Source organism: Macaca thibetana, chromosome X, assembly GCF_024542745.1.
Source record: "Macaca thibetana thibetana isolate TM-01 chromosome X, ASM2454274v1, whole genome shotgun sequence".
NCBI classification, from domain to species: domain Eukaryota; kingdom Metazoa; phylum Chordata; class Mammalia; order Primates; family Cercopithecidae; genus Macaca; species Macaca thibetana.
This window is the reverse complement of record NC_065598.1, coordinates 24,391,374-24,413,962: the sequence shown is the minus strand read 5'-3', so window position 1 is coordinate 24,413,962 and position 22,589 is coordinate 24,391,374. Positions and strand designations below refer to the sequence as shown.

The 22,589-nt window shown below is 41.1% G+C and overlaps 1 protein-coding gene across 2 annotated transcripts in view; it reads right to left on the bottom strand.

The window, feature by feature from the left end:
- POLA1 (DNA polymerase alpha 1, catalytic subunit) overlaps positions 1 to 17,542 on the bottom strand; it is a 308,663-nt gene extending 291,121 nt beyond the window's left edge. For both annotated transcript variants that reach the window (XR_007722739.1, XM_050777347.1), the window contains exons 1-4: positions 17,426 to 17,542; positions 11,531 to 11,646; positions 7,769 to 7,865; positions 6,645 to 6,725 (exon numbers count right to left, since the gene is read on the bottom strand). Coding sequence is in view for 1 of the 2 variants with exons in the window: in XM_050777347.1 (XP_050633304.1) it covers positions 6,645 to 6,725; positions 7,769 to 7,865; positions 11,531 to 11,646; positions 17,426 to 17,468 (337 nt within the window). In the remaining variant the exon portion in view is untranslated. The remainder of the gene's footprint in view (positions 1 to 6,644; positions 6,726 to 7,768; positions 7,866 to 11,530; positions 11,647 to 17,425) is intronic.
- Positions 17,543 to 22,589: the final 5,047 nt, after the last annotated feature.

The following is a 22,589-nucleotide window of genomic DNA, read 5'->3' as shown; positions in this document are numbered from 1 at the left end:
TATCACTAAGGAAAAGATGGACTTTATTAAGTAGTGTTGGCTAGCCATTTGTAAAGAAGTAAACCAGTATAAATACCAAATGGATCACAAATCAAAATTTTTAAAAATGAAACTTTACAAAAACCTTTTAAAAAGCAATTCCTTTGCAATCTGGGTGCAGTGAAACTCTTTCTATGACTCAGAATCCACTTGCAAGAAAAAAAATGATAAATTCAATTACACCAGAATTGGTGTAAAAAGAAAAACCAAGAAAAAAGAAAACCAAGTTAAACAAAAATGAATAAAAATTTTTGCAATATGTATCACAGATAAAGGACCAATTTTCCTGACAAAGAACTTTTAAAAAATTAAAAGATAAAAAGCCCAAAAGTAAAGCAGGCAGTAAACACAAACATATATAAATAGTTATGTTTTATGAAAAGATGATCAATTTCATATGTAAAAGAAATGCAGATGAGGCTGGGCACGGTGGCTCACACCTGTAATCCCAACACTTTGGGAGGCCACGAGGCGGGCGGATCACGAGGTCAGGAGTTCAAGACCAGCCTGGCCAACACATAGTGAAACCCCATCTCTACTAAAAATACAAAAAGTAGCCAAGCATGGTGGCACACACCTGTAGTCACCGCTACTTCGGAGGCTGAGGCAGGAGAATTGCTTGAACCCAGGTGGTGGAGGTTGCAGTGACCTGAGACCGCACCACTGCACTCCTGCCTGGGTGACAAAGTGAGACTCAGTCTCAAAAAAAAAAAAAAAAAAAAAAAAGCAAATGAAAACCACACTGAAATGCCACTTCTCACATATCAGAGTGGCGAAAATTCAAAAGCTTGAAAACACTCTGTTAGTAAGGCTGTAGGGAAACAGACATTCATACATTGTTCATGAAAGTATAAAATGGGATAAGTCCTATGAAGAATTAGGCAATAGCTAGTAAAATTTTATGTGTAGTGGGCCGGGCATCGTGGCTCACACCTGTAATCCCAGCACTTTGGGAGGCCGAGGCGGGTGGATCACCTCAGGACAGGATTTTGAGACCAGCCTGGCAAACATGGTGAAACCCCATCTCTACTAAAAATGCAAAAATTAACCGGGTGTTGTGGCGGGCACCTGTAATCTCAGCTACTCAGGAGGCTGAGGCAGAAGAATCACTTGAACCCAGGAGGCAGAGGTTGCAGCGAGTCAAGATCGCGACATCGTACTCCAGCTTAGGCAACAAGAGCAAAACTCCATCTCAAAAAAAAAAATTATGTGAAGCTACTCTTTGAGCCAGCAATCTCACTTCTGGGAATTTTTTCTGAGGAAAACACCATACGCACAGAGTTATTGGATGTGGCATTATAATAGCAAATTACTCAAAATAATCTAAATGTCCTTCCAAGGAAACCATTGAATAAACTATGGTGCAATCCCTATCATGGAATGCTATGCAGCTACATAAAAATAAATAATTAAAAGCAAGCTCTCTATGTTCTAATATGGGGTGATTTTCAAGACATCTTGCTACGTGAAAAAAGCAAAGTACAAAACTCCTATAACATTATCTTTTGTTTAAGAAAGAGAAGGGGCTGGACACCGTGGCTCATGCCTGTAATCCCAACACTTTCTGAAGGCAAAGTGGGCAGACTGCTTTAGCCCAGGAGTTTGAGACCAGCCTGGGTAACATGGCGAAACTCTGTCTCTACTAAAAATTCCAAAAATTAGCCAAGCGTGGGAGGACGCGCCTGTAGTCCCGGCTACTCGGGACACTAAGGGAGGAGGATAGCTTAAGCCCAGGAGGCAGAGGCTGCAGTGAGCTGAGATCACACCACTGCACTCCATCCTGAAGGGCAGAGAAAGAATCTGTCTCAAAAAAAAAAAGAAAGAAAAGGAAATAAAAATATATATACACACCAGCGCAGTAGCTCACACCTGTAATTCCAGCACTTTGGGAGACCGAGGCGGGCAGATCACGAGGTCAGGAGTTCGAGACCAGCCTAACCAACATGGTGAAACACCGTTTCTACTAAAATACAAAAATTAGCCAGCCGTGGTGGTGCATGCCTGTAATCCCAGCTACTCAGGAGGGTGAGGCAGGAGAATCACTTGAACCCGGGAGGCAGAGGTTGCAGTGAGCCAAGAAGGGACCACTGTACTTCAGCCTGGGTGACAGAACGAGACTCCATCTCAAAAAAAAAAAAAAAAAAACAACAAGAACAACATACACAATTTCACTCCTGGATTAGTACCCTAAAAAATTGAAAGCAGGCATTCAAACAAAAACTAGTACATAAATGTTCATAGTAGCACTACGTACAATAGCCAAAAGGTAGAAACAATCCAAATGTCCATCAACTAATGAATAAACAAAACATAGTACATCCACACAGAATATTATTCAGAAATAAAAAGGAAGTACTGATACATGCTATAACGTACTTGAAAATCTTCTAAGTCAAAGAAGCCAGACACAAAAGATCAAATATTGCATGATTCATTTATATGAAATATAAAATGTCCAGAATACGCAAATCCATAAAGATAGAAAGCAGATTAATGGTTGTCAGGCTCTGGGGGAAGAGAGATTGGGGAGTGACTGCTAATGGATATGGGGCTTCCATTTTGGATGATGAAAATGTTCTGGAACAAGATGATGGTGATGGTTGCAAACACTGTGAATATACTAAATGTCACTCGTGGTAAATTTTATGTTATGCGTATTTTACCATAGTTAAAAAAAAAAGTATTTCCATGGGCCTAATATTGTGAAAAGGTTTGTAAGACATTTGTGAAAATGTGAGACAGGAGATCTGTATCATCTGGAGTACTTTGAAAACAGAATATAATAGTCAAAATGTTTAGTATATAAAATGCAGGTCTTGACAGTGTATGAACAGAGGAGGTCAACAGAGGTTTGAATAGCAAGGAAGGCTTCATGAGAGGGCTTTAATCTCACCATTGTAGGTTAGTAGGATTTAGACAGAAGGATAAAAAGATGAATACAAGTAAACATTTGAGGTGGAATTCTTCCACAGTTTAGTGTTTCTGTTTTGTTTTATTGCATTTTCCTGCTGATTTTTCTTCATTGGGACTTGGTTGATATTTTTCTCTGTGGTTTTGTTTTGTTTTGTTTTGTCCTGTTACCCAGGCTGGAGTGCAGTAGCACGATCTTGGCTCACTGCAACCTCTGCCTCCCGGGTTGAAGAGATCAAGAGATTCTCCTGCCTCAGCCTCCCAAGTAGCTGGGATTACAGACGCCCACGACCACGTCCGACTAATTTTTCTATTTTTAGTTGAGACAGGGTTTCACCATATTGGCCAGGCTGGTCTTGAACTCCTGACTTCAGGTGATCTGCCCCACCTCAGCCTCCCAAAGTGCTGGGATTACAGACGTGAGCCGCCGCACCCGGCCATTTTTCTGTTTGAAAACATGCCAGGAATTAGATCCACACCATAAAGCTTTGACTTTTTACTTCTAAGCAAAACTCAGTAATTTCTTGTAAGTCTTTAAAGTGTGTTGCAGAAGTCCATTTTCCTTCCTAGGATCTTGTGACCTTTACTGGGCTCCTAGAAAGGGACACTGAAACAGTGGGGACTTGTGGGTGAATGGTGGTGGCAAAGCACGAAATAAAAATTTCTAAGACTAGCTCTTTTCCAGATCAAATCATTCTTTTCACTAACGTATTACTCGGAAGAGATAATATGATGACTATGGAAACACAGAGATGGATTGTTTATTCAACAAAACTACATACTTACTTTGAGTCCACTACCGTGATTAGCACTGAGATTACCAGGACATGAGTCCTTTCTTTGAGAAGCTCACTGTCCAGTCCAACCTCCTAATTTACAGCTGACAAAAACTCAAGTCCAGATAGGTAATGGGATTCGTTCGAGATGACACAGACAATTAACAACAGAACCATAACTCTAACATAGGCCTCCTCAGTTCAGGGAAATGAAAGTGGCACATGAGCTCATTCTCTTCTTCATGGACTCACACAAACTAGAAATACACAATTAGCCACACTGCTACCAAATGGTACCAGTGTAGAAAATTTCCACATTATACAGGTTGGCAGAACCAGGAAGATGGTTCACATATTCCAATTTAACTAATAAATGAATGAAGAATAAAGAACATCACACATAGAAAAAATACACATATGCTTATTTTTTGTAATAAACCAGAAACTAAAAGTTACTGATTTTCATTTTTAAAACATATAAATGTTTTACAATATTCAGAAGTAAAATTAAAAGGATTTTTTAAAACTGAAATTTGAATACAAACAAAAAATGAACCTATGTAGTAAATTAATACAACACACACTAAAGAATTACTTTGCTTCTGAACACTATAGTCTGACTACAGACCCTTAGGATATATACCAAGAACAAATAAAACTGTAGAGAAATCATAAACTTTACTTAGAAAGGTTGTTAGTACAGATAATGATTTAGTGATTCTGACATTATTTTGTGTATATTTTAGAAGACATGGGTTTTCATTGAGGGTGAAGGCAGATACAAATATAGAATTGGGAAGATAAAGAATCCAGTGATGTTAGATTTCAACCAATCAAATATATCCGTATGAACTCATGACATATATATAATTTCCTTGTTCTGTTCACTGAAAGGGCCTAGAAGCCATTACACTCCAACAGCAATGAGCACATCTCCCATATCTGGACACCACTGCCCACTAAAAGGAACCAGGATTCTTGGGAGAAATGGTTGGTTCCACGTCTAGGGCAGGAAGAATACAAGCTAAACCTGGAACATCTTATCCTCTTAGCCCAGAGAGCAAGGAAATGCTCAAAGACTGATGGAGCCATGTCAAAAGAACACAGGAGGTGGCTTAAAGGGGCTCTTATCAGCCAAATCTGGGATAATTTGAACATAAAAAGGAAAAATGATAATAATTGCTGCTGAATTATGACAGTAAATCTTTTAGAAATACATGAGTCTGAAGCAATAATTTTTAAAAGAAGGGAAAGGATCAACAATAGATGCTAAAAGCACTAGGTAAAAATTCATGGGGAAATGGAATATACACATGGTCTCAAATTATCACCCCCTATTTTGCATTAATTACAAAAGGGAGGAAAGTAGCTTTACAAGGAAGAAATCTGACAAATATCATCTTAACCAAAAGATCAAACTTAGTATCAACAATAATGGTACAAGTGACATCATATGCCCCTGATATGAACGATTGGAAGGACAGAATTTTATATTGTAGGTCTTAACAAAAACAAAGCATTTATTTATAAATATTTATTGTTGCCAAAATATTTAACCGAAATCTAAGCACAACGAAGCAGTCAGGTAAAACTCAGATTGTGGGACATTCAACAAAACAAACAGCCTGGTCCCTTTAAAAATCAATGTCATGAAAGACAAAAAGAGGCCAGGGCGGCAGGGGGGAGGGGGGCGGGTGTTGCCGTTCTACATTAAAAAAAGACTATAGAGACATGAAAACTAAAATGGATTCTGCATTTTTTAAAATAGCTTTAAAAGATACTATTGGGCTAATTGGGAAACTTTTAATATAGACAATATATTAGATATCATGATAATGTTATTGTGGTTAAGTAGTCAAGTATCCTTACTCTTAGGAGGTCACTGCTGAAGTTCAAAATGTCCACTGAGCAAAAAGTCTCTGTGTATGTGGTTGGAAGGAGAGAGAAAACTAAGGTGCAAAATGTTATTCTGCAAATGAGGATTCAGACAGTAAAGGGCAAGACAGCACAGATGTTAGGCTTTTGGTCACATATTCTTTTGTTACATATTCGTCGCATTTTTTATTTTTAAAATACTGCTTAAAAATGTAAAAACTATTCTCAGCTCGAGAGCCACACAAAAACAGGCATGATTTCCATTTGGGGTAACAAAAATGTTCTAAAATTGATTGTGGTAATGGCTGCACAACTCTGTGACTATATTAAAAGCCACTGAATTGTATACTTTAAATATGCGAATTGTATGGTATATGAACTATATCTCAATAAAACTTTTTGTCAAAAACTGGTTGTGAGAGGGCCACAGTTTGCTGACCCCAATCTACCACTTGGTAGTAGAAGACTAATTAACAAACTAAACAAAAAAAATATACTGAAGAGAATTTTCAGTATTCTCATTTTACAGGAACTAAATCAGGCTTGTTTACTCAAAAAAAATTGCCAATGATTGTACAGCTAAGACAATCTGACACATTCATCCATATTATTTTAAATTTCAATTAGACAAAGCAAGCTGATTACTCTAGTTCTAAACCTTGTTATTGTGCTATACAACTGGCAAAGAGCTAAAATTCTAAGTACATCACTTCAGTAGGAATTAAAAGAGATCAATTACTGTTGCAGCCCTCAAAATCAGCAAGTTTTAAATGACCATAGGATTGAAAACTTTAAAACAAGTAAAGACCACACTACTTGGATAATAGAGACATGAAACTTCATTTCCTGGTGTTGTTACTGCTTTTTATCTTTAATTTTCCACATAACCATACTTCTCTTCATATTAGAACATATTCCATACCTAATAACAATGGTAGTTAGGTCCTTCTCTCAAACGTAAACTATCAGAGTATCAAGTCATCTCTAATTTTAGAGAATTCTTTAAATCTCAAAACAACATCCTGGAAAACAAAAAGTAGGTACCTTTCTCACCAGCATCAAGGGCATCATCTTCAAGGTCATCATCAAAAATCTCTCGGCCATCTTCCACATAACCAATACCATCTGCAGGGACAAAATTTAATACTGGGATCAAACTTCTAAAAGTGGCCAATAATATTTTAGCCATGACCAAAAAAACCTTTTATACCTGCTCAGATGTTTTCCTGGCCTGTGCTATTTTTAAGTGCAGCAGAATTCTGTTCACACAGGTGTCAGACAATGCACAGCATCCACACAGCAGGTGTGGAGTCAAAACCAAATGATATATATTATACCTAGCTAGGTGACCTCAGGAAACGATTTGGCCCATAGGATCAAAGTCTGCCACAATAGGATGCTTTACAGCAGTTTTACTCTACCAGAAGAATAAAAAGAATCAAGATTACCACAAGTCCAGAGAGAGATATCCCAGTCTACAAGGGAAAACTGGCAATATAGCTGAATCCAATTACAGAAGTAGAAACATAAATAGTCACAGGCACAATCTACATGCTCCCTGTGGTCAGCATTCACATGGCCATGAAGTCAGACCCTACCAGTGAGAACCAATGAGCCTTCAGAAGGGGCACAGGACATTAGGACAAGACTTTGTATGGTGCTTTCTCCTGACCAAGTTAATTTTCATACCTAGAACCTCATATATGCCTCACAACAACTCTGGGAGAAGGTAGTTTTCTTATCCCCATGTTACAGATGAAGAATCTGAGGCGCAAAGACATTAAGTGACTTGTCCAAGGTCATAGAATTGGAAAGTAGGAACGATGGATCCTGAACCTGCATTCCTTAATTCCAAGCGCTGTGCATGGGCCCCACAGACAAGGGGCTCCTCCCAATTCTTACACAGCCATTACCTGGAGGATTTATACTACATCCTGAGGTATGTGCCTAGATTCTCCAAAATATCCCCAAATAAACGTCCTGCTATTCTGCTTCCTCATCCTCAAATAATTAAAGGAAAATCCAAACCAAAGGTAAAATCCTAACAGTGCCTTACATTTGCCCAGGCAAAGCAGCAACTCCACCACATGAGTGCAAATCTACAAGAAGCAACTACTAACACAGTGCCTAGGAAGCAACATCCCCGCCCCCACCCCCGCCCCACCTACCATCATCCACAATCCAGTCATCATCCTGGCGTGCCTGAACCAGCTTCGAATACTGTTCTTCATCAACTTCTTCATAAACACCTGTGAAGTCCTCGACCTACCATTATACAAGTTTCAGAAAAAAAGCTTCAAATAGAGTGAAAGTGTTAAACAATTCTGATGAAAAAATTGTCAAATTGAAACTGGAATGGCAGCCTGAAGGAGTAGCTGCAACCAAATCATGAGTTCTGACATTCAACACCACTACAGGGTTTTCCTTAAATAGACATCAATTAACTTAGTATTCCTTTTAGGTGGGTGTTAACATAAGATATTAAATGATTCCATTAGCATAATACACTTGTCATACCATCAATTACTCATCTATTTCATAAAAAACAAACTGAATTATAGCCAATTCTTCATTAGCTGCTTTGGGGATTATTCACTTGTAATTTCTAGACTAGTTTCTCCTACACTTAGCAAACCTATAAGGCATGCCACTTCCCTCTCCACTAGCTAATGTACGCTCTGCGAATAGACGATAATTTTCACGCTTGTTCAACCAAACAAATATAATTCAAAAGGAAAATCTTCCTCATCCATCCACCTCCAAAAATTAGCAAAACAAATATATTGTATATTCTACAGGCAAAGCAGAAATAGCTTTTGAGTGACCCTGTTTGTATTACCACTGACACCCCACCGTTCTCAGGTCTTGAAACCGCACAAGGACTTAAACGCTGAGCTATTTGAAAGACAAGTTCAGAGAGTGGCAGGTCCTCCAATCACATTGGCTGCCTGACTGCAAAAGGGTCAGAACACCATGAGCTACTGGTATGAGTAAATCAGACAACCTCTGCACAGCTAAAGCAACAAATGAAAGATACACACCACTGCTGCTGCTGCCCATGGGGACAGGCCAGTGACTCTGCAGATGAGACTCTGGTGGGCTGGTTTGCAAAATCTCATAGATACTTATTAAAAATTACCAAAGGCTGGGCACGGTGGCTCACGCCTGTAATCCCAGCACTTTGGGAGGCCCACGTGCGTGGATCACCTGAGGTCAGGAGTTCAAGGCCAGCCTGGCCAACACAGTGAAACTCCATCTCTACTAAAAATACAAAAATTAGCCAGGCGTGGTGGCACATATCTGTAGTCCCAGCTACTCAGGAGGCTGAGGAAGGAGAATCGCTTGAACCCGCGAGGCAGAGGTTGCAGTAATGCAGTGAGCTGAGATCATGCCACTGCACTCCAGCCTGGGTAACAGACCGAGTCTCTGTCTCAAAAAAAAAAAAAAAAGACCCGATTCTTGGCCAGGCACAGTGGCTCATGCCTGTAATCCCAGCACTTTGGGAGGCCAAGGCGAGCAGATCACTTGAGGTCAGGAGTTCGAGACCAGCCTGGCCAACGTGGTGAAACCCCATCTCTACTAAAAATACAAAAATTAGCCGGACATGGTGGTGGGCACCTGCAATCCCAGTTACTCGGGAGGCTGAGACAAGAGAATCGCTTGAGCCTGGGAGGTGGAGGTTGCAGTGAGCCAAGAACGTGCCACTGCACTCCAGCCTGGGTGAGAGAGCGAGATTTAAAAAAAAATTCTCCCATTCTCTCAAGAGTTCTACCTCAGCCAGGTGTGGTGGCTCACGCCTGTAATCCCAGCACTTTGGGAGGCCAAGGCAGGGGGATCACCTGAAGTCAGGAGTTCCAGGCCAGCCTGACCAACATGGTGAAACCCGGTCTCTACTAAAAATACAAAAATTAGCCAAGCGTGGCGGCGGGTGCCTGTAATCCCAACTACTTGGGAGGCTGAAGCAGGATAATCGCTTGAACCTGGGAAGTGGAGGTTGCAGTGAGCCAAGATAGCGCCATTGCACTCTAGCCTGGGCAACAAGAGCAAAACTCCACCTCAAAAAAAAAAAAAGAGTTCTACCTTTCTCAAATGGAGTATGGGAGAAACAATTCCATCTGAAGAGTTAATACTCTAGGAAAAAACTTGGACAGAGCTTTTAGAATCTGATGGCCAGAGATGACTGGATTTCTGCCACACCTATAAGGCTTATAATAATTACAGGATTTGGCTGAGTTTTCACCTCCTTTTAGCCTACTCTACAGGAATCACTGGCAAATACTGATTTGGTAACAGAAACAACCTGCCTTACCAAATTAAGTTTTTAACAACACAGATGCAAAACAGTCCAATTAATATTACTATACTGACCAACTTTCTTTTTCAGGGTTGGAGGGGAACTGGCGTGATTATTTTTGTTGGTTGAAGACAGACTGTCTCTTATTTAAGTGATTAACTATATTATCAAGGAGATACCAGAAAACTATTTTTAAATATCATTTTGAGTAAAAAGTCATTTCGACTCAATCTTTAAAAACAACATTACTACTGCTCAGCATGAACTCTTAGAGCCATACAATTAACATCACAGTGTTAAAGGGAAATCAGCCACATTGTGCCAACATCTGAAATGCCCCATGGAACTCCTTTATACAAGTACCTACATTAAAAATGTTTTATTCCTGGGCTCAGCGTGGTGGTTCACGCCTGTAATCCCAGCACTTTGGGAGGCCAAGGCAGGTGGATCATTTGAGGTCAAGAGTTTAAGACCAGCCTGACCAACATGGTGAAACCCTGTCCCTACTAAAAATACAAAAATTAGCCACCCGTGGTGGTGACGCCTGTAATCCCAGCTACTTGGCAGGCTGAAGCAGGAGAATCGCTTGAACCTGGGAGGTGGAAGTTGTAGTGAACCAAGATCATGTTATTGCACTCCAGCCTGGGCAACAGAGCGAGACTGTGTCTCAAAAAAAAAAAAATGCTTTATTCCTGTTTTACTGAAATCCTTTGATCAACCTTTTATGATCTGGTTGCCTCACTTAACTTGAACAAATGGTGACAAATGGCAAATATTCTCTTATTTGATTAACTGGTTAAACATTCATATCCTGAGCCAGACTGCCTGGGTTCAAAAAAGGATCTGTCACTGTGACCTCATTAAACTTTCCGTACCTCAGATATCTCACCTGCAAAATGTTATTAATCATAGTATCTAATTTCATTTGGTTATTGAAAAGATTAAATGAATAAACACATTGGTAAATGCACTTAGAATAATATGTTAGTTCAAAAAGTTATGGTTGTTATTTTCTAGTACTGGTTAATCACTTTCTGGCCATGAGGCAATTAAGATACTCAGGGAGCCCTGAAGATGACACTAGACAATATTTATGCAGATGGTGGCCACTCTGTTTTTTACCTGCAGGCCATAAACAGTGGGTAGAGGAAAACCAAAAGAGCATCACATTCAATCTTATAAGCAGAACACGGCAGAAGTTAAGGTCCACGTCTCCATTGCCACTACCCTTGCAAATGAGATTAGGAAGAACAGTTCTCTCCAAGAAGTAGCACTTAGACTGCTCAATACCTTAAGAGTAAGTAAAAGTACCTCTAAAGGACTGCAAAAAACCAATGGGACTTACCATAGATACGGCATGCTCAATAAGGAGAAATATAGATATGGCTATATAGTTTCATTTCGGAATTCTAAAATCATCTGTAAAATACCTTATTGGAACTTTAAGGGTTGAGCATTCTCCATGATCTGTAAATCTACCTCATACCCATGCTTGTTCAACACTAATAAATTCCCATTACAAGAAGTTTAAAATATACGAGTATTTCTAATTTGGGGCAAAGGTGACATAAGACTACCTTCAGGCTATGAATTCGATGATGCACAGGAGGAATAAAGAAGAAAAATGGCTACTTACTTCATATTTATACTTCTCACCAGCTTTAGCCTTTTTCAGTCTTTCTAGAGCTTCTTGGCGCCCCTTCTTTGATTTTTTTTCTCGCCGGGCTCGAGAAGCTACAAAACTCCCTGAATCTGACACAGCGGGGAAAAAGAAAAAATTTACAAGAGATGTTACAAAATTGTCAGCCATCTTCCCTCAAACACCAAGGAAAAGTTTCTAGCCAACAATAACATACAATTTTAGTAATAAACAAGTAGATAATGTTTACAATGTAAATAATTCACAAAGCTCATGGCCAAACATACATATCCAAATATACATGACTCGCCAGAAAGTTCCTCTAAGATCCTGTTAAAACAAAGCCACTGTTATTTTTTTCTCCAAAAAGAGGAAAACTCCCAATTCAACTGATATCCTGCAGAGACACTAAACAAGGGAGATATGCTGTTAGCTAATTTATCACCTTTTCATTAGAAATGACCAGTCAGAAGTAATCCAGTGGGTTATAGAAGCACTATTCATTTTGTATTCTATTCTAAAAGGCTTCAAGGAGCATCTACTCTTTGCAAAGTACTAGGCCCTATGAGACACAAAGACAGGCTGGGCGCGGTGGCTCACACCTGTAATCCCAGCACTTTGCGAGGCTGAGGTGGGCAGATCACCTGAGGTCAGGAGTTCAAGACCAGCCTGGCCAACATGGTGAAACCCCGTTTCTACTAAAAATACAAAATTAGCCGGGCATGGTGGTGCGTGCCTGTAACCCCAGCTACCTGGGAGGCTGAGGCAGGAGAAACACTTGAACCTGGGAGGCAGAGTTTGCAGTGAGCTGAGATCGCACCATTGCACTCCAGCCTGGGCAAAAAGAGCGAAACTCCATCTCAAAAAACAAAAAACAAAACAACAACAACAAAAAAAAAAGATAAAAAAGACATGGTCTCTGTACTCACAAAACTTACTATCTAACACAGGAGACAAGTAGCAACTGGCTCTAAACAATATTTAGAGGTAATACATGCCTTAAAAGAGATTCAGACAAAGTACCCAGAAATTCAAAGAAGGAACAGATTGAGGACTGGAGAAATTTAACAAAGATGGCTCTGAAAGGATTACTGATATACCACTTATTTCAAGGCCTCAGTTGGTTATGACATAGGATGCTACTAAAACAACTACAGGGGCTAAAATGGCTTGTCAAAAATTACTGAAATATCAGAGGACTTCAGTGTTTATTCATTCAACTTTTGAATTATTCATGCTCTGGTCATCATAAACTGATCATTACACACACACACTGAAAAAAATTCAGCCAGGCGCAGTGGCTCACACCTGTAATCCCAGCACTTTGGGAGGCTGAGGTGGGTGGATCACCTGAGTGACGTCAGGAGTTTGAGACCAGCCTGACCAACATGGTGAAACCCCATCTCTACTAAAAATACAAAAATTAGCTGGGCGTGGTGGCAGGCACCTGTAATCCCAACTACTTAGGAGGGTGAGGCAGGAGAATCCCTTAAACCCAGGAGGTGGAGGTTGCAGTGAGCCAAGGGTGCACCACTGCACTCCAGCCTGGGTGACAGAGCAAGACTCCGTCTCAAAAAAAAGAAAAAAAAAATCATCCACCGAATTAAAGACTTTCACAGGCCGGGCGCGGTGGCTCAAGCCTGTAATCCCAGCACTTTGGGAGGCCGAGACGGGCGGATCACGAGGTCAGGAGATCAAGACCATCCTGGCTAACACGGTGAAACCCCGTCTCTACTAAAAAATACAAAAAACTAGCCGGGCGAGGTGGCGGACGCCTGTAGTCCCAGCTACACAGGAGGCTGAGGCAGGAGAATGGCGTAAACCCGGGAGATGGAGCTTGCAGTGAGCTGAGATTGTGCCACTGCACTCCAGCCCGGGCGACAGAGTGAGACTCCGTCTCAAAAAAAAAAAAAAAAAAAAAAAAAAAAAAAAAAAAAAAAAAGACTTTCACATACCCACTGATGAATAACTAAGTCAAGCATAACAGTGCTGCCTGTCAACCATGAGTTTAGGCTCAGCATGATTGCCATCTATGTCTGTGAAATTTAGTATTTTATTGTGTTTGGTGCTAATTAATTTATAAAAGGAGCAGGCAAAGAAAAGGAGAAGTATGGATAAGAGGCAGCCTAAAACTCCAACCCCACTAGAATGTTCATAACAACATTAAGCTGCTTGACTAAATGTTTGACTGAAATAGAAGATACAATTTAAAGAACATGCACCAAATGCTGGCAATAAACTGCTGGAGACTATAGCTTAAAGGTGAAGCATAATTAGAGATCTTATTTTTTCTAGCTTTCTAGAAATGGAATCTCTCTTTATAACATCTCACTCTATTGTGTGACTTCCACATTTGACTTTTAAATCCATTTTCAGAAAGACATTAAGTAAAAATTAAGGAATAAAGGTACTTAATGATGACAGTCACAAAAACTTGGATGTCACTCAAATGATTTCAAAAATCATGAACAGGCCTATATGAAAAGGCTTCGAAGATTACTGAACATGACCCCTGAAAGTGAAAAGCTGGCCTCAGTGTATTCAAGACTCCCTTGAGGCCTGACATCTGTAGGTCTTCAAATGCACTTACTCCACAGGCAACAATGTTCCACTACACAAGCAACAATGTTCCACTACACAGGCAACGCCCCACTACTACACAAGCAACAATGTTCCACTACACCGGGTTTAGGGTACAATTACAAATAACACAGAGCTGCCTGTCCAAAAGAGGCCCGCAGTCAAGTAAAGCAAAGTACCTGAAATTACCATCACAATATAAACATGGTGCCATAGAAAAGGTAAGAACTCAGTGCTGAGGAAATATACAAAGGAGAGCTGTTAATTTTGCCTGAGAAATCAAGGAAGGTTTCACAGGAGAGGTTTCCAATACAGGCCTAGAAAAAGGAGTCGAATTTCACAATCAGAAAACAAGGTAAAAAGTGGCACAAGCAAAAGAAGAGGCATGAGCCAAATCACAAAGGGATGAAAACGTACAGTGTATTCAGAAACTGAGAGAAGTCAGTGTGCAAGGTAAATTCGACAAGAGAGTGTAGAGTGAGTAGGAGAACCAGATTGGGGAGAAGCAGCACATTCCAGCTCTGCCATTTGCTGGGTGACATGAGAACACGGGTTAACCAGTTAAGCAGCAGACAGGTGTCTTGTTGTTTTAAGCTGCCTAGCATCTGAAACTGTGAAATCCGGCCCCCATCCCTTATAAGTCTTGGTGAGACAACAGAGCCTATGTCCCATTACAGAGGCTGAAAAGGTTGATGCTCTTTTCCAGGCACCCTTGCAGCCTAGGGCATGGGCATATAAAATAGGTTCTATTAGGAACACCTGCTCAGACATTCAATCAGACGCTAGTGTCACAAGGAAAGGGGCATGGGTTTTAAAAGATTCTACAAGTAGCAACAGCTGCAGGAGGATTACAAAACTGACAATAATGTCAGCAATGTCCTAAGGTATGAGCTATAGCATCAAGTACTTGGTCGTGGTTGGCAATGACCTCCTCATTAGCCCATTTCTGAGGCACAATTTCACTCACTGTTCCCGTCTAAATAGCTCCCAGACTGGCTTCTTAGTCCTCCTGGAGTTTCTGTGAACACGATATTCTTCTAACAAATTCTAACCAATCTGCTAGGGTTGGTTCCTGCAGCTTACAAATAAGGGCTCCGACTGACGTAGAGCCTCAGGGTTCACATATGTGAAATGGGGATAATCATGTCTGCTTCAAAAGCTGTTAAGGATTACATGAGGATGCCTATCTTACTTTGCACTTAGCAATATAGGAGCGGCTCATGTAATGTTTCTGTGTGAAGTCAAACACACATCCACATACCCCACACACACCACACCTAAGAGTACCAAGGTCTAGCTTCAGAAGGCAAAAATAAAGCAAAGCCGTTTTCTGCATATGTTTACCATCTGTACTTCATGAAGACAAACCATGTCCAGCCTACCTATCATCATAATGCCAGAGCCTGGCAGAAGGCTTATACCTAGTAGGTATGTAATAAATATTTGCTGAATGAACCAACGAATGAACCACTGTGCCTGCTTTTTTGATCATTAAACTTTCCCTGGCCAGACGCAGTGGCTCACGCCTGTAATCCCAGCACTTTGGGAGGCCAAGGTGGGTGAATCACCTGAGGTCAGGAGTTCGAGACCAGCCTGGCCAACATGGTGAAACCCTGTTTCTACTAAAAATACAAAAAAATTAGCCAGTGTGGTGGCCGGCACCTGTAATCCCAGCTACTCGGGAGGCTGAGGCAGGAGAATTGCTTGAACCCGGGAGGCAGAGGTTGCAGCTAGCTGAGATCGCATCACTGCACTCCAGCCTGGGCAACAAGAGGGAAACTTCGTCTCAAAAAAAAAAAAAAAAAATTTCCCTGATTTTTTTTCACATATAGTAACAGCCAGTTATATACCCTTCAACTTTTCACTGCCATTAACAAGGTGCCCTGCCTTCTAACACTGAAGAAAAAAAACAAAGCCTACATTTTCTCTTTTGGAGTGTGTCTCCAATGCTTCACGTAGGTAAGTTAGCAAAAAAAGAATAAGCATGAAAAAATCCAGTTACAAAGGTTTAAATATTTGTTTCAAAATTACCATCTGGAGTACCTCTATCCTCCCCAAAAGCAGACAGACACTAGCTTACAGCAGTCTTTCAGGTAACAGTCTTTCAGTCTGCTCTAAAGGAAAAATTCCAGTCACAAGTCCCCAGCAACTACTTAATCAACACCATGAGTTAAGAGGAGTCTCAAATTGCACAGTATCCACCAAAGTGATTTCCCGATGTTCATAGATGACGTAGTTTTTAGGGTGAAGAAAGGGCTGAGTGGCAAATCACTGATACAGGGCTGCAAAGACTGTTCACATACTCACACCCTACATCCCATCTGTAATCCAGGCAGGTCGACTCTCCAAAATAGTCTTAAAAAACGAACGGCTAGAACAAATTGAAATCTGTGACTCACAACTAGGTGAATGCAAAGGAAGCTGATTAGGAAGCGAGTTCTCATTAATGGTGATGTATCTGAATGACAGGAGAGGTGAAGGTTGAGCTAACAGTGAAGCATCTGATTTTAAGTTAGAAGTTTACTGAAGTCACGCTTTAGTTGAACACCGCTCAAAAATCAGACAAATCTATTTGCATTTTTGTATTCTATTTTTGGAAATAAAAGATACCCCTGACAAACGGAGTGAAATACAGGGGATTTGAAATGCCCTGAACTGATGCCATTTTTTTTTGAAACTTCACCAGGAATGACTAGATTGTGAACACGATTTCTACGCAGCACTTGAAGAACTTTCCAAAGAATCTGAAAGAAAAATTGTTAATGCATAAAGTAGAAACCCATTACCTAAAAATACAAAACGCTTTATTCCCAGATGACAGCACTTAGAGCTTTCTTCCCGCTTAGTTACAATGTATAAAATTTTCCTGGAAGTTCCTACAAAAAGGGGCACAGATCTGTTCTGTTCAAGCCCTCAAGTGGATACTTAGGGTGATCCGAGTGAAATACTTTCGGCCAAGACAGTGCCCCACGGGGCCAGTCTCAACAAAGTTATACCCAGCACGTGGGTGCAACTCACCAAAAGAAACAGAAACGCAATCGACTGTGGAGACTCTCAGTGGCAGAGGTGAGACAGCCTCCCAAACAAAAATTCCTCCAGGCTCGGGTCTGCCAAGAGCAAACCGCGCCTAAAGGAAGCCCGGTCCGACGCCAGAAGGGCCCCCGCCCGGGACGACCAAGGTCTGCGCCCAAACCAACCCGGGTGTGCACCTCCCTTAGAAAAAAATAATGCAGAGACTCCCTCAGAACCCCCACCATCGGCAATAATGCCACGGTCCCAACCCGGAGCCCCGCGCGCGGAGTCGTCCCTCACCACTCGCCCCTATCTCACAGCCGTCGCCGTGCACTGGCGCCATGGTCCCGAATCTCCCGATTCCGCGCCAACCAGCCCAAAACTGGCGCGGGGGCCGAGACAGGCGCCAGTGTGAAAGCCAATCAGCGGCTCGGGAGGCTGCGGACTTCCGCCCGGAAGGCCACTGACGTGCCGTGCCGCGCCGCGCCCCGCCCCCGGCCTTCCCGCGGGCGCGCGTTTGGCGCCCTGTGATGACCCCTTAGGGAAAAGCTGGAGCTGAGGGGGAAGCCGGAGGAGAGCAGGAGAAAGAAGCGGTCGGGCGCTGGAAAGGCGCCGCCTGGAAACTGCGCAAGCGCACGCATGCTGATAGGAAAAGATTTGGGCGCGTGGGAGAAGGGGCGCTCTGGTTCTCAGAGCCGATTCTCCCGGAAAAGAGGCGCGGGCGGGCAGGAGAGTGGGCGTGGTTGGATCGTTTTCCCCAGAGCCTAGGAAAGCGACTGCCTCCTGCTGCGCGCTCTGAGTTTTGCTTGATAGTTTGCTTCTCAACAGTCTGGATAGAGTGGCTGTGTGATTAACAACTTAAAGATATATGCTCGATCTTAAACAAATAACCAAAAGTAGCATTACCAATAAATAGCCATCTGACCTCATATGCCTCCTGATGAAATGCGTATGAAAAAGGAACAACTTCGCCTATATCGTCTTCTTGCAAAAAATGTCTAACCTGAATCTAACCATGAAGAAACAATCAGATGTATTCAAAATGTAGGACAATCTACAAAACACCTGACGTGAATTCCAAAACTTCAATGTTACGAAAAACAAAAAGAGCATTCAATTTTTTTGTATGGTACAATGGCTGTAATATATACATCTCATTTTATCTCTTTCCAAAGAGGTATAACATTTTTATTAAATAATGCCTGCCACAAATTTGTATTTTTTCCTACATTACTGCCCACATGCTTATTGATCCCTTCTTCATGTGACAACAATTTTGTAATATTTTCTCCAAAGAGGATATGAAGATAATTCAGTCTGTCCTCTAGCATGGTTGATCAATACTTGTTTCTTAATTTCTGACTGTTTAGAAAATGTCTTTCAGCTTCATAATCATTTAATATCATGTTATGTGATCCATATGTTGTGATACATCACATGTAGTAATTTACACTTAGACATAACTTCCTATTTAAAGTACTACGACAGATTTATTTCTACACTTCCCTTTTAAAAACTGATGGAAGTTTTATAGTTTTATTATCAAGTTTTTTCCAACCAGGAGAGAACCATGTTGGCTAGGCATCAATAAGAACCAAATCCTTACCTTAACAATTTTACGGCTGATCCCTTCCCACATGCCCGGTTATAACTCTAGGCATTTCAAACCTCTTTTCTCTTTCACTACCGCTATGGTCCGAATGTTTCTCTCCACATAAAATGTATGCGTTGAAACCTAATCAGCAGTGTGGTGGTGTTAGGAGGTAGGGCCTCTGGGAGGTGATTAGGTCATTAGCAGGAACCCTCATGAATAAGATTAGTGCCATCAGAAAAGAGGCTCCAGAGAGCTGCCTTGCCCCTTCTTCCATGTGAGAATAGAGCAAGAAGGCACCATCTATGGACCGGAAAGTGGGCCTACCCCAAACACTGAATCTGCCGGCACCTTGATCTTAAGAATTCCCAGCCTTCAGCACTGTGAAAAATAAATTCCTGTTGTTTATTAGCCACCCAGTTTTATGGTATTTCGTTATAGCAGCCTGAACAGACTGGGACAATGACCCACATACTCTGTGGGGAAAGACCTGTCGGACATTTTCTTTTTTTGAGACAGAGTCTCGCTCTGTCACCCAGGCTGGAGTGCAGTGGCACCATCTCAGCTCATTGCAACCTCCACTTCCCAGGTTCAAGCGACTCTCCTGCCTCAGCCTCCCGTGTAGCTGGGATTACAAGCGCCTGCCACCACGCCTGGCTAATTTTTGTATTTTTGGTGGAGACGGAGTTTCACCATGTTGTCCAGGCTGGTCTCAAACTCCTGACCTCAGATGATCCACTTGCCTCAGCCTTCCAAAGTGCTGGGATTACAGGTGTGAGCCACCATGCCAGGCCAGACACTTTCATACCATGATATGACTTCTGGCCCTACACATTCAGTTCAAAACTCCTGGTAAGTCATCACAGTGGGGTAGAAATATTCCTGGAAGCTATTCCTACACCAAGAAGTCTATGAATAACGGCCAGGCGCTGTGGCTCATGCCTATAATCCCAGCACTTTGGCAGGCCGAAGCGGGCAGATCATGAGGTCAGGAGTTCAAGACCAACCTGACCAATATGAGGAAACGCCGTCTTTACTAAAAATACAAAAATCAGCCAGGCGTGGTGGCACGTGCCTGTAGTCCCAGCTACTCGGGAGGCTGAGGCAGAAGAATTGCTTGAACCCGGGAGGCAGAGGTTGCAGTGAGCCGAGATTGTGCCACTGCACTCCAGCCTGGGTGACAGAGCGAGACTCTGTCTCAAAAAATAAATAAATAAATAAAATTTTTAAAAGTCTGTCAATAACTTAAGTATATATGGCTTAAGTATATATGTGGGTTAAGTGCCTTCGACCCACATAAATAGAAGAAATAAGCCCAAACTAAATGCAACATCAACTCCATTTCCGCATAGTGGAATCCCAAAATGCCTATGCCTATTTCACCACCACTAGGCAGGAAGGGAAATGTATCAGAGGGACAGTTGAAGGTGCTCAAGAGCTGATTGTTAAATATTCAGGTATTTTGTAATCTGCATGTTAAACTGTTGGTAGCTTGAAATCAGTCATGGTGGGAGTATTTACACCCTGGAAATTGGCAGGTGGTACAAATCAGAGCTTTTTATTTGTTTAAGGTTTACCAGCAAACCACCAAATGGAAAGCAGTCATATCTGATTGCAGCTAAAATGTCTTACTTTGTAGATCTACCATTTGATCCAGCAATCCCACTCCTGGGTATCCACCCAGAGGAAAAGAAGTCATTATACATGACAGATACTTGCATGCGCATGTTTATAGCAGCACAATTCATAATTGCAGATGTATGGAACCGGCCCAAATGCCCATTAATCAACAAGTAGGTTAAAAAATGTGAGATATGTATATGTAGACATATATATATATGTGTATATATATATATATTTACACACACACACACACCATGGAATACTACTCAGCCATAAAAAGGAACGAAATAACCACATTTGCAGCAACCTGGATGGAATTGGAGACCATTATTCTAAGTGAAATAACTCAGGAATGGAAAGCCAAACATTGTGTGTTACTCATAAGTGGAAACTAAGCTACAAGTATCCGAAGGCATACGAATGATACAATGGACTCATTGTATCATAAGAATGATACAATGGGGACTCTGGGAAAGGTGAGAAGGAGGTGAGGAATAAAAGACTACACATTGGGTACAGTGTATACTGCTCAGGTGATAGGTGCACCAAAATCTCAGAAATCACCACTAAAGAATGTATTCATGTAAACAATTAATTAAGTAATAATATTAATAAAAAGGATTGGAGTAGATTCGATGGGAATGAGGGAGGGAGCCAGAGTTGTTTTAGAATAAATGGAGCAAATAAATATGACAAATACTATCTTTAAAAAACAAATAAATAAAATATCTTACTTTTGCAAATTTTTACAAAAACATAAAACCATTGCTAGAACATCTCCCAGAGCCTTGGAAGTGGCCAATATGCAAATGAGAGGCCCTGGAGATTAAGTTTCAGCAGCTTTACTGTAAACCTACCTCTGTTATCTAATCATGCAAAAAAATCATAATTTGTCTTAAACTTGCTCTCTCCTGTCCAGGACCAGTTTTGCAAGTTTAAAGTTTTTTTTGTTTGTTTGTTTTTTTGTTTTTTAACTTATAAACAAAGTAAAGCAAACTGAGATTGAGATACTATGTTTCACCATCTTCCACCTTTTTATCTGTATATCTCTCTCTATATAAATATTATCCATTGCTAATAAGCTTGCGGTGTTGAGGCACAACTCATTTATTACAGGTGGCAGTGTAAGTTGGTACAATCTTTTGGAAAATAATATTGCAATATGTGACAAGTATCGTAAACATACTTGTATCTTTCAACCCTTTATTTCCACAGGTAAAAGTTTAATAAGAAATAATAGAAACAAAAAGTGCAAAGACGTTAATGGCTGCTGTTTTTCATTAGCAAAAAGTTGGGACCTAAAAGTCCACATCATAGCAAAGGTTTAATGATGTGACATCAAAAAGATAAAATGATTAGAAAAACTCAAAATATAAAAAATGTTTATGATATTTCAGAAAGTGAAAACCGCAGAGGGCAAAGTGATACATACACACACTTAGTTGCAACAATGTATCAAATAGTTATTTACCTGAAAGCAATATGCAAAATGGAGTATATTTTGCCAGGATGATAGAATTCTACACTCTTTTTGCTTATAATTTATCCTCTTTCATATTATAGTGGAAGGATTAAAGACTCAGGTGGAGTCAGACTTAGGATTTGATTCTTTGACTTCTACTTTTATGTGAATCACCACACTCTCTTCCACAATGGTGGAACTAATTTACAGCCATAAAAAAGAGACCAGGTGCAGTGACTCACGCCTGTAATCCGAACACTTTAGGAGGCCGAATGGGCAGATCACCTGAGGTCAGGAGTTCAAGATCAGCCTGGCCAACATGGCGAAACCCCATCTCTACTAAAAATACAAAAATTAGCCGGGCGTGGTGGTGGGCACCTATAATCCTAGCTACTCAGGAGGCTGAACCAGGATAATCACTTCAACCTGGGAGGCAGAGGTTGCAGTGAGCCAAGATCGCACCACTGCACTCCAACCTGGGCTACAGAGCAAGACTCTGTCTCAAAAAAAAAAAGATTGAGATCATGTCCACAGCACGTGGATGGAATTGGAAGCCATTATCCTAAGCAAACTAACACAGAAACAGAAAACCAAATACCACATGTTCTCACTTGTAAGTGGGAGCTAAACACTGAGTACAAATGGACACAAAGAAGGGAACAACAGCCACTGGGACCAACTGAGGGTGGGGTGTAGGTAGAGGGTAAGGATCAAAAAAACTACCTATGAAGTACTATGCTTATTACCTGGATGATGAAATAATCTGTACACCAAACCGCCATGACATG